This window comes from Dermacentor albipictus, chromosome 9, assembly GCF_038994185.2.
Source record: "Dermacentor albipictus isolate Rhodes 1998 colony chromosome 9, USDA_Dalb.pri_finalv2, whole genome shotgun sequence".
NCBI lineage: Eukaryota > Metazoa > Arthropoda > Arachnida > Ixodida > Ixodidae > Dermacentor > Dermacentor albipictus.
Window position 1 is genome coordinate 38,640,320 of NC_091829.1, and position 12,890 is coordinate 38,653,209.

Here is a 12,890-nt window from a genome sequence, read left to right on the forward strand (position 1 = left end):
TTCCCATCTTCAAGAATCTCCTTCTCTCCGCGGCGTGCTGCTGTTTCTGGTGCTCTTTCTCTCCCCCTACTTTCATTGCCTACCCCCTGTGCAGCGCGGTTGAGGTGTCCTCTGCTGAGAGACAGTTACTGCGCTGCACTTTACCCCAACCTTTCCTTCCCATCTCCAAGAATCTCCCTCTCTCTCTCCGCGGCGTGCTGCTGTTTCTGGTGCTCTTTCTCTCCCCCTACTTTCATTGCCTACCCCCTGTGCAGCGCGGTTGAGGTGTCCTCTGCTGAGAGGCGGTCACTGCGCTGCACTTTACCCCAACTTTTCCTTCCCATCAACAAGAATCTCCTCTCGTTCGCGCTTCAGCACACGCTCACGAGTACGCAAACGGTTGTGGTGGGCTCGTCGCCAGAGAGCACGGTTTCCGACCGCGCGTATGTAGTGGTTGTTTGGCCCGAAGAGTCGACTACGCACGGCATGGAGCAAACGACTCACAAAGGACGAGCCGCGGCGAGCGCCGGGAAAAGAACTGACCGCTCGTGGCGCTCTCACGTGGTGTGGCGTGGAGTTACTGTATATGCCACCAAAGGTAGCATATACAGTAGCTCTTATCGCTAATAGATGAGTAACTCTAGTGTGGCGTGCTTTAGTCGTATGCGTTTCCGAAAGCGCGTCGCGGGTCTGGCCGCTTTGAGAGCGTAATCATTTTACGGCGGAAGCGCCCCCCCCCCCTATCGTCGGGCCTCCAAAGAGCGTTTTAACGGCGAGCACTTAATGGTCTCTCTCTCTCTCTCTCTTTCTCTCTCTGCGTAGCGCCAGCCGGCAAACCGCGTGCTCGGCGGGGGTCCGAACTCTTCTACCCCTCGATGTTTGGGTCCCAGGAGTTGTTTCGCTCCCACTCGCCAGAGGTCCCTTCCCGCGCGCTCGCTCTCTGTGGCTCACCGGAGCGGAAGTCGAAATGGATTCCCCGCACGACATCGCGGGGGCACGCTTTTACGGCGTCGCGGTGGCCTTTCTGCATAATGAACGATGTGGCGTGTATGGGTATACGTGCACGATACACTCGCACGTGGCAGCGAATACGAATGGTCTTCCATTGCGCGTTCGGACTCTCCTTGTGCGGCGTCTTGGCATGCGGAGAGCAAACTTCTGCGCTGCGGGCTAATGGATTACGAGTATAGCACGCTGCCCGGCTATAGCTTGTCGAGATCGTGTTCGGCTCGAACCCCCATAGTTCTCGAAAGAGGCGGTATCGGTGTTACTCGCGCAAAGCCATCGTTGTGAAACGCTTGCTAGCTGCCATAGAAACAGCCTTGCGTGCTGCAAGGAATGCAGCCGCTCTAAGCCTATATGTACAAGTGCATCGTTCCTTGTATACCTGGCGCGTTATATGGGTCGTTACGCTGCGTATACTCCGGTCGAATGGGATGGGATCCGAATGTGCACAATGTGGAAAACTATGGCAGCAATATGGCGCAGCGCGCTTCGTTGGTTTTTTTTGTTGTTGTTGTTACGCAATTAGCTATATAGGGCGCGTATTCGACTGCGTGACTTGCGGTTTTTTTGCCCTACCTACACAGAAGCGAAGAGAGGAGGGGCGAGAGTCGCGAACCCCGCCCTCCGAGTTCTGGACGCCTTGTCGACGATACTGTGTCTGATCGCCAGGTTGTATCACGACTTCGTGAGTCAAACAACTTGTACGCACCGACCACTCCTGCAACGTTAGTGTACGATTCCTTGCTAGGCCTTTCCGTGATTCGGAATTCTCACGTGATCATTTAGCTCGCGTGACGTCAGGTAAGGAGAATCTTCAATGTATACCTGCGCGATTCCTGTGCTTTTGGTACAGCCTTCGCGTGTACTCAGCTTCGGCGTCACTTACTCAGCCGGAGAGAAAGTGCTGCAGCCGTTTCGAACGCAGTGAGAGTCTAATGCGTGTCATTGCATGCGAGGTTGGCGCCAGGTGTCAATACCGATTTCAACTATTTCGTTCGCTAAGGTTCGGAAAATACGCGTTAAACGGATATTTCGAAGTGCTCCTGTATTTCCGAAGAACACAGTGACAGAGTGCAACATGCTTCAAGAAGATGTTTACTTTGTTCATCGCAAACAGGAACATTTAAGGACAGTTTCCTTGCACTCCAGCATTTGCTGTTCTTAAAAAAATGTATTGGAACAATTTTGAGAACGCTGTTCTTGCTGTTGTTTTCTTCCTCTTTCTTTCTTTCTTTCTTTCTTTCTTTCTTTCTTTCTTTCTTTCTTTCTTTCTTTCTTTCTTTCTTTCTTTCTTTCTTTCTTTCTTTCAGAAGACTGAAAAGAAAAAGCGTACTAGTTAAAGGGAGGCATTCGCTTAGCTTGCATTTTATAACTTCTAGCGTGCCAGACCGGTATGTGGCGACTGCGCTTGTGTTCTATCATTACTCTGTCAGTACCACCTGGCTTTTGCGCACGCTGGTTATTAATTTGGAAATTGAACTGTGCCGTCGACGTTCTACCTGGGAATGATATCAGCGTAGACTCGCCAAAAAGAAAGGGGAAAAGAAGGAAAGAGCTTTACTTGTTAAATTGAACGCTAGCGGTGTGATTGAACGCGATCGATTTTTCTGGCTTGCTCGTCTAGTGACAACGGCAGTTTAAAAGAAGAAAAGGAAGCCATCAGACGACCCGCTTGGTTATCGTTTAGTAGTGCCCCTACCGTATTACCTAGGGAAGAGTCTCGCTGCATGCTCCGCCAAGGAAGGTATAGCGCTGCCGCTCCTGTACAGCTAAAAATTGTGTTCCTTTACATGCTCCCCTAACGAATATATCCCGTAACGTAACAGGTGAAAAATATACGTTTATCTGTGTGCTCCAGTATATACGCTCCTGTAGTATATAAATAGCATTTTTCCTATGCATGCCACACTAAATGAGTGAGCACATATGGAAACATATCGACTTCCTATATATACAGGGTGTTTCAGCTAACTTTAGCCAGTTTAAAAATATGCTGATACACTCGAAGACGACACGACCAAATGCATGTTGCTCACTTTTGTATGTAGCTTGTGTCGCGCAATTTTTTTTATTTTGCTTAATTTGATAATCAGTCAAGATTCATTAACCAACATCTGAAGCAACGAAGCTAGGAAAAAAATTCCAATTAGAAAGTTGCAGAGCGGTTTGCAAAATGTTCGAATAAACAGTTTCTGTCTTTCTATCTATTCAATATTAGTGTCTTTCAGCTTACTGCGAATGCCCGCGAAATACAAAGAAAAAAAGAAAACACCACGTGACGTGCCCGCTTGCGTCGTGATTGCTGTTTGCAAACCCGTGCCCCTTGCTATTGAGAAGCTGGCTTTTCCGCAAAGTTATTACGTTTAATGGCTAACTTCGCTTTACAGGCAAAATTTCGCTGGCAGCACGAAATCATAACAGAATTCAGCACAAGATCGCCCTAATATTGTTAGATTGGACAGAAACAAATGCTAAGAACCGTGTTTGTTCCCGCACAGCGAGCAATATATTCGATTTGATTGGAATATTTGTATCCAACCGAATATTCGGACATTTTCGAATATCGATTTCTCGAATCGAATACGAATATTAAGTATATAATATTCGCTAACTTAGCTCTACAAAGTAAACCCGTACGGGTTCCTTATATCAGGGTGCGCTCCCCTACGAAAAATAAAATACAAATTTACGCAGAGTGAACTCCAGTTGACATAGATGTTGCTATACCCGCCGTGGTTGCTTAGTGGCTGTGGTGTTGGGCTGCTGAGCACGAGGTCGCGGGATCGAATCCCGGCCACGGCGGCCGCATTTCGATGGGGGCGAAATGCGAAAACACCCGTGTACTTAGATTTAGGTGCACGTTAAAGAACCCCTGGTGGTCCAAATTTCCGGAGTCCCCCACTACGGCGTGCCTCATAATCAGAAAGTGGTTTTGGCACGTAAAACTCCACAATTTAATAGATGTCACTATACAGGTGTTGTCTGTTGTGATAGTCCGTGACCCAAGTTGGCGTCAAAGAGTTTCATTGAGGAGCGGCACATTCGTGGGAACGGCCCGCATTCTTAAGCTGCACTATCTGCACACTGGACACTGGGTTGAACTCGTCGAGAATGCTCCTCCTTAAAACGCACACGCACGCAGGCCCTGATCGGACGCTAGGTGACAACGTGCTGCCATTGTCCGCGCACAGTGAACTTGCTTGAACTCGTCAATAGTTCTCCGCATTGAAACAACATACGCAGGGCACTGCAAGTGTACACCAGCGCGGTGTCTACGACACCGCGTATCTGCTCGTCAGTTGGTGTCTCGAGTCTATGGCAACTTGCGCGCACACTGCAGCAATTTACAACTTATAGGGACGCTAAAGCGAAACAATAAATCTGTTTAGACTTATGAAGTATTGTTTGAAAACCCTGCAGGCAGTCACTTCAAAATAATAGTTTATTAGATGAGAAAATGAAGGTCGAAGTATCAGTATTTGAATTTCGCGCCGAAACCTCGACGCCGGTACGTCAGTGTGACGTCAGGGATTTCAAAGTATGTTCTCGCATTTGGGCCGCATTGGCCGAGTCAAGTTTGCCGAAACTTGCCATGTTGAATATTTGGTTCCTTTAGAACGCAATGTAGTCAGTCTGTACCGCTATATCATTAAGCAGCGCCTAGAAGATGCCCTCAAATTCCCCGACGTCACCCTCAAATTCCATGACGTCACAGCGACCAGGCGCCCGTCTCTCGTTCTTGTGCTTTTTCTGGCTAACCAAGCGTCTTATCGTGGTAAGAGTGGTGTTTTCGGCGTCGCAGAAAGGTAATTTACTAATGCAGAAGAAATCGTTTTTCTCTTTGGTGTTTCTTTAACTATACCAAAAAAAGAATAAAGAACAAAGAACAAAAAACGCGCCCGACTCACGATGCACGCGCGCCAGGGCTAGCTGATCGGACGGTGGGTGGCGGCATGCTGCTCAACGGCGTCATTGGCCGCGGGGTGTCCTCCTCCTCGTCCTCCTGCGGCGCGGTGGCGGGCGGCAAGACGTCGCTGCTCGAGCACCGCGTCACGCTGCTGGCGTCGTTCGCGCTGCTCACCTACTTCCTGTGGATGGACGTGGCCCTCTACCACCGCATACAGAGCCTGCAGCTGGCCGGGCCGACGCCGGCGCCGGCGCCGTCCCGGCTCTTCTCGCCCTTCACGGGCCTCTCGGTCAAGATGATGATGCTCGACCAGGTCAACAACTACATCCACGCGCCGCTCGCCAACCTCTTTGACCGGGTGAGCGCGCCTGCGCGCGAACTTTGCCTGCTAGAGAAAAGAAGAAAAAAAAGCCTACAAAAGGATAGACAGTTGGACGAGCTGGTACGGTAACATGATTTTGGCTTGTAGCTCGAAGTGAACACGGACACAGAAAGGAGCAGACAGCCTCGTCCTGTCTGCTCCTTTCTGTGTCCGTGTTCACTTCGCGCTTACAAGCCAAAATCAAGAAGGAGCCTACACTCTGAAGCAAAATTACACCCTTTAGCCACACAACAATAATCGTCATCTGTCTTGTCCGCATTTCATTTCAATAACGCGGCGAGCCCGGTACTTCCCAGTAAGGAACGGCATGCGCGTTATCAGCTTGACATAGCATTCCCGACAGGAAATTAGCGGGCGCGGCGTTTCCAAGAAAGGAAACGCAAGCAAGGCAGATGACGATTATTGTTGTGTGGCAGAGATACACCCCAAAGGGTGTAACTTCGCTTAAGTGTGTAGGCCGTCTCACCTTACCGTAGAATAATTTCCACCCTTCAAAGTGCATGAGGGTTTAAATCGATCTATAACTCGCACCCTTACACTCTTTTGAATAAGGGTGTAAATCGGTATATAACTCGCACCCTTACATCCAAAAAGGGTGTAAGGATGCGAGTTATAGACCGATTTACACCCTTCACTCTTAAGGGTGTAAATTGCTTTACGATGTGCAGTGCTGCCAGTCAAGCACGCTCTTTTTGTCCCTCTCGATCTTCCTTCTTCCGCTTATTCTTTGCTCCGCCGACATTGTCAGCTATGCACCAGCTAGACCGAAATCTTAGTAATACTTCATTAAAAGCGCATAGACTGTTTTCGGTTGCCGCCGTATATAGCTCCCTTGCCGAGCTGTTGCGGCGGCCGCATTCATAATAGCCACTATATAGGTACTAATGATTTGTTGCTGCTGCCGACGCCTTATGTACCACCAGCTAAGTCGCACTGCAGTGAGCGTGTCGTTTGAATAATGGCCTCACGCGCTCTGGCTGACCTCAGCGTCGCGAGAGGGCGCCACCGGCGCTGCTGTTGACGCCTACGCCTCCGGTATTTCGGTACTCCCTGTAAAATGGTAGTGCGTATACGCGGACAGGCTGAACTCTCTAACATCCCTTTACCGACCTCCGCACGAATCGTTGTTTATTTGCACGTCCCTCGGAAAGCAACTCCATTTTTACTCCTTCCATCCTTCGCACGCCACATCTCGCCGCGCGGAGAAGCAAAATATCGTCTCTTCGTTTTTATGCGAAGCATAATAGCCGCACAACCACGCTCTTCCTTGCTGCGCCGCGCGCGGCCGCGTAGCTACCATATGACGTCAAAACAGCTGCAAAAGCGGAGGCTCAACTCGTGCGCTCGCTTGCGGCCGCGTAGCTACATAGCCGGGTCTCAGCTCGTGCGCTCGCCTGCATGAGTTGTTTCTTCGTCTAGCCGAACCAAATATAGCCAAGCAACAGCAGTTCACCAGGCTAAACATTGGTTCAAAAACTATAATAAAAGCTAGTATGCTTCGCATCCTGGGCTTAACCTTAGCTAAGCCACAGCCATTTTTTCTTTCCTTCTTTCTTTTTTCTTTTTTGACGTCGCGATAACCGAAACGAGCTTGTAGCTCGGATGAAACGATACGCGAGCCCTCTCCTCGCCGTACATCCTCGAGGGATTGGAATAACCCTCTCTCGTCGCAGGTGACCCGATTCACGGAGGTGTTCTACTTCATCACGCCCAACATGATCAGCGTGGCGGGCGTGGTGAGCGCGCTGGCTGCCGCCAAGGTGGTGACGGCCGAGAGTCTGGCCATGCAGCGGCTCGCCGTGCTCCTCATGTCGCTGCGAACCTTCCTGGACGCCTTCGACGGACAGGTGCGTGCGTGTGCGTGCGTGTGTGTACCTCGTTGCCCTTTGCCCCAGTTTCATCTTCCTTGGCTTTCTTCATCATCATCATAATCAGCCTGGTTACGCCCACTGCAGGGCAAAGGCCTCTCCCATACTTCTCCAACTACCCCGGTCATGTACTAATTGTGGCCATGTCGTCCGTGCAAACTTCTTAATCTCATCCGCCCACCTAACTTTCTGCCGCCCCCTGCTACGCTTCCCTTCCCTTGGAATCCAGTCCGTAACCCCTAATGACCATCGGTTATCTTCCCTCCTCATTACATGTCCTGCCCATGCCCATTTCTTTTTCTTGATTTCAACTAAGATGTCATTAACTCGCGTTTGTTCCCTCACCCAATCTGCTCTTTTCTTATCCCTTAACGTTACATCCATAATTCTTCTTTTCATAGCTTGTTGCGTCGTCCTCAATTTAAGCAGAACCCTTTTCGTAAGCCTCCAGGTTTCTGCCCCGTAGGTGAGTACTGGTTCTTCTTAATTGCCACATATTTTATGGTTATGCGAAGTTCGCATTGCAAGGTGATCACGGTGTTGAGCCTTCTTTGGCCGCCAACGGCAGCGGGAAGACAGGGAGCGCCGGCGACTCTTTTTTTGTGGGAGCACCTAACTGATTGCGCCACTTCATTGTTTAGAATGTGGAGTCTAATGTGGAACAAATAGTTACGCCCTCGTAAGGGAGTTCTTTTGATATACTGTGAGTGCGATCGACTGCATCCGGCTTATCCGCTTGGGTAAAACATTTTCTCAACGACGTAGTCACCACGAATATATTCTTGCAATCGCACCGCCATGATATGTCGCCACGAGCGCTTTCTGCTGCTCGCGTCTGCCTTTCGAAAAGTTCGAGAACGCCCGCCATGTTCGACGGTATGCTGAGGAATAGTGTTCGTAGGATATTTTAGCCGTGGCTGGAATTTCTTGATTGTAGGGAAGTAAGGTGCGGTAGATGCCCATTGTTGGGCTATGTTTGTATTAATTCCGACTTGATTCGCCATCATCGTCAACGTTAACACTGTCTTAATCAATTGCCGCAGAAGCGGTGCGCTTATTCTCGTACAGTAGAGGACGAAGGCTGCGATCTCCGATTGCCCTTGTCTGGCGTTAGCCAACATCATCATACGCCTGCGCTTTCACAATCTCATCACGTGCATCACCTAATTCCTGATTTCACCGTATTTCACCCATGCTTTTTTCCGACTTTCTTTTATAACGTGCTTTTTCGTGTTTGATTGTAAATGACATGTCTAATGATGTATTTGATCTGTAGATGTTGGTTATAATACGCTAATTTGCTGACTATTGATATCACCATCAATGTTGTTATTATTAACCGAGGGTCCCACTACAGTTCTTTCACTTTGGGACCCTCGTCTGTATATTTGTCATGTAATTACTTCTGTTTTTGGAACCAATAAATCTGAATCTGAATCTGAATCCGAATACTTATGGTTAATGAGCGCAAATTGGAAGACGAGGACAGTGGTAAAAAAAAGAGTACAGGTGACATGTCTACTAGGAGCAGCTACGCTGTTTCCTCATGCCGGCTGCCGAAGAGTAAACAGAGCAAGCGTCTCCGGCATAGGTCTGATCGGCCGTGCTACAGTGCCTCTTTCCGAAGCTCTCAAAACTGTCTTGGTTAGGTTAGGTTAGGTTACGAGCCTCCGTGGATCGCGCAGGTTGCCCGTTCCCGCATGGGCATCGTGCGGCTCATGTCCATGCGCCAGACGTCGGGCTACATGGTGGACGGCGTGGCCGACACCATCGGCTTCACCGCCTTCCTGGTCGGCTGCTTCCTGCACCTGCGCCGCCGGCTGCTCTCGTCCAAGCACTACCTGCCCATGGTGCAGGTCGAGGCCGCCGACAAGTCCCTGCCCAACGGTAGGCGGCGCGTTGGCGCGCACGCTGCTGCCACCACGCGGCGTGTACAGTCGGAGCTCGTTATAACGAAACGTGAAGTAGCGAAATAAGCGAAATTCCTCTTGAAACCCCATAGATGTTCATATTGCAGTGTATTCAGTAATGGATATAACGAAGTAATTGTGGCTTTCCTTCAGCTTCGTTATAACGATGTTTTACTGTACACCGACAAGTTGACAACAAAGCGAAAGCGAACAAAGCATCTTGCCGCCGCGGCCTAGCCGGTTATGGCGTTTAGAAGTTCTGAAAGTTATGCTAGATGTTACGGGTTTATTTCTAAAGTATCATGTCTGGTGTAATGGTGCCACATATACATAAACGGTGTCAAAAAAAGGAGAGATTGGCAGTTTCGCCCGAAGCATGAAGCTCCGACAGCAACAGCGAGGTTTAGCATTGTGAAACATAGTTCCAGCGCACAATTGAACAAGGACGAGGAGAGAAAGACAACACGAACGCCGGCGTTCGTGTTGTCTTTCTCTCCTCGTCCTTGTTCAATTGTGCGCTGGAACTATGTTTCACAATGCTAATCATAACCAACTAGCCCAGCTGTCCATACTTAGCGAGGTTTAACAGTGCGCTTGGACTCGTCGGGTTCGTGTTCTAACTGTACGGGGATGTCACGTGTTGATGCGGCGTAGCACGCAAAACAACTGCTGCAGGGCAGGTGAAACATCCTCCCGGCAGCTGCCAGGCGTCTCACAACGCTCGAGTGAAGAGGAGCACCGCCAAGGGGCGTTGCCGGCATCGCACCTCGTTGGATGCACGAGATGAGACCGACGGGAAATGTGCCGAGACTCGGCTTATTTCGTGTGTTTTCTGGTCATTCAAGCCTGGCTGAAACGCGAGTCTGGTGGTGACTTATTACCACACGTTATACTGTATATTATATCTGTAAAGCTTCAGTTAGGAGTAGGCGCTCATCTCCATTCTGTCTGCTTAATTTTTTTTGTCGTTTATTCTCCATGGCGCCGTTACACCGAGAATGGCTGCGGTGTTCTTCCGCTGAGCGCCATGTCGCGGGTTCGATTCTCAACGGCTACGGTCCCATTCCTTTGTGAATGCATGCAAAAAACGCTCAGGCCGCCCAGCTTAATTTAAATGCGTGCTTATGCTTTAAACAATGCCCGATGGTCAACACTGGGTCGGAGCCCTATTTTGCGGCATATCTCATAGCCAGAATGTGTACATAACCTTACCTAGCTCTTTATTATGCTGGGTGCATGGAAGCATTTGAGGACACTCTGAAAGCAGTTGGCACCCTTTGTGGCATGTCTTTGTCCCACAGCAATAACCGTCGTCTTGCTTGCATTTACTTTCTTGAAAACTCAGCGCTTGCTACTTTCATTGCATCATTGCATTAATGCAATAATGCATTATTGCATTATTGCCAGATGTTGCCATGTCACGCCGACCGCGCTCATACCATTGGTAACGTGGAAGTGCTGGGTCCACAACGTCAAATAACATAACTGCACGCAAGACAGATGGCGATTACTGTTGCGGGCAAAGATACGGCCCGAAGGAGATATATTCCAAATAAGTGGTTCTGCGCAACTACCGTATACTTCTACGTGTATAACTCGACGTTTTCTTTTCTTTCCTTTTTTATTTTATTCGTTTTAATGCTAAGCTGGCAAAGCGCATTGCGTTGTATTCGATACCATTCTTTGTATGTGAACCGATTTTCGTTTCCCGCACAGGCCGCACTTCGCCACAGCGCTTTACCACTTCAATTAGCGGTAAGCTCGGCCACCGGGCGACTAAGCCTTACTGGAAAACCGGCTTCTGGGTGTTCAAGAGTGAACGCTGATAGATACGCGCACGCGCGCGAATTGAGGCACGATTCACTAGCGAACAAAGCTGCTAGGAATGAAATAAGTGACACTAGCATTTTTTTTCCCTTTGCTTTGCTCAATAGAAATAGCTGATGCCTTAGGGCAGCTCCGCCGCCGCGATGCGTATTCGCAGTAGGCTTCAATCGCCGCGAGCGCCGCGCAACCTCTCAATGGCATGACTACAATGGTATAACGTTGCTGAGCTGATTACAATGGCAAAACATCAACGCGATGACGGCCACATGACCACAAATACGTGATCACGTTTGGATAATGACATCATGACGAGAACTCGATGACAAAGTTGGAATAAGGCATATAATCGCCAAACAATACAGTTTTATAAGCGTGGGAATGCTTTGGGAATAAGCTTTGGGAATGCCAACGCCACTTGGAACAAGGACAAAGAGGAAGGGGGAATACAACAGCGGAACCCTCTGAAGCGGGGCGCCTCGCTGAGAGATGGCAAGCCGCCCTCCTCGGCGAGGCACCCGAATACCAGGACTGGGCCGTCCAGCGGGCCAGGGCCGTTGCTGAGGATCTCGAAAGATCTTCCTCGGGCGATGGACCCCTGGCAGCCTAGCCCCGGGCACCAACATCAACAACCGTTGGACAAGTAAAGTTTATTCCTATCCTATCCTATATGCGTGGTGACCGCATCGCCGTAGGAGATTGCACGTCGCGTCATACTAGGGCGTTCCGGTTGCATCCTTGGTCGCCACGGCACCGGCTAAGCTGTTCGGCTGCTCAGCACGAGGTCGCGGGGTTCGATTCCCGGCCGCGGCGACTGCATTATTGGTGGTGGCGAAATGAAAAGAAAGCAATAGTAATAATATGGGTGCACTGTAAAGAATCTCGGGTGCTTAAACCTTCAGGGCCCCCTTCACTACGCGGCGTTTCGCGTGACCCTATAGTGCATTGCTTTGGGACGTTTAACACGACGAATCAATCAGTATAGCATCGTAATATTCGAAGCGCAGTTAAAGGCAACTGTAAATAAGTTTAGAATTTGTAAGCATTCTTCAAAACGTCGCCTTCATTTATTTGGTGGGACGGGCAGGATTATACTAATGGAAAAATAAAGGTCAGAGCTTGTTCCTTTCTCTCTCTCTCTGAATTTTTTAAAAATTTCGCGCGAAAATCGGAGCGTCCCAACGTCAGTGTCGGTGTTACGACATGAATTTCAATTTATTTTCGAATGTTTGGCTTATTTGTGTGCACGGAATGTGGTGTAGTTCCTTATATTTTATTGACAAAATGTTCACTCTCGAGAAGACTCTGTCTAAATTCATGACGTCATGGGCCAGACAGTGCGGAAATTTTGAGATGGCCTTGCCAGCTCTCTTTATTTTTTTTCCTTTATGGGTTTACGAACTCTCCATATGTGAAGAGACTGATGTGTTCGGTGTCCCAGAAACGTAATTTACGTATTCAAGTGTTAGCTCAGTGTTCCCTTTTAGTCCGCCTTTAATATCTTTATTTCCCGAGTTGTTTTTAGTCACGGAAGCACCGTTAGTGTACAACGATCATGGTACTAGATTTCGGAAATCAATAGCGGTTGGCTTTACTGGTTCATGTGTCTCACTCCACAGGTGGTTCATCTTTCTCTGTGGTCCAGCACCCGCTTAAGAAGGTCATGGTTGTGGTGCTCTGCTTTGGTGCCCAGATGGCCATCAGCTGCTTCTTCTGGGACCGCTACATCAACGAATACCACATACTCCTGGAGACGCCCGGCTCCAGCAAAGAGGTGCGTCATCAATGCAAAGGAATAACGGAGCTGGGAGAGGGAGAACCGGAGCCACTGCTCAGTTTTGTCGGTGCAGAGATGCTGGAGTCTCTCAGACTTTGGGGGGGAGGGGGGGGGGATCTGCGAATGGCACTGTGGACGAGCTCTGTCCTCTTGCCTCTCCCCTATCCTGTCTTTGGTGGGCTATTCAAATATGTTTGTTGAAACAATCCTCCACTCTCGTCATGTGCAGGGCCAATTT

The 12,890-nt window shown here is 49.3% G+C and overlaps 1 protein-coding gene across 8 annotated transcripts in view; it reads left to right on the plus strand.

Moving 5' to 3' along the window:
* Window positions 1-12,890, plus strand: part of Cpes (Ceramide phosphoethanolamine synthase) — a 74,980-nt gene that overhangs the window by 55,373 nt on the left and 6,717 nt on the right. For all 8 annotated transcript variants that reach the window (XM_065449937.2, XM_065449930.2, XM_065449933.2 and 5 more), the window contains 4 exons: window positions 4,909-5,249; window positions 6,947-7,120; window positions 8,827-9,028; window positions 12,495-12,649. In XM_065449937.2, coding sequence (XP_065306009.1) covers window positions 4,938-5,249; window positions 6,947-7,120; window positions 8,827-9,028; window positions 12,495-12,649 — 843 coding nt within the window. In that variant the 5' untranslated portion in view covers window positions 4,909-4,937. The remainder of the gene's footprint in view (window positions 1-4,908; window positions 5,250-6,946; window positions 7,121-8,826; window positions 9,029-12,494; window positions 12,650-12,890) is intronic.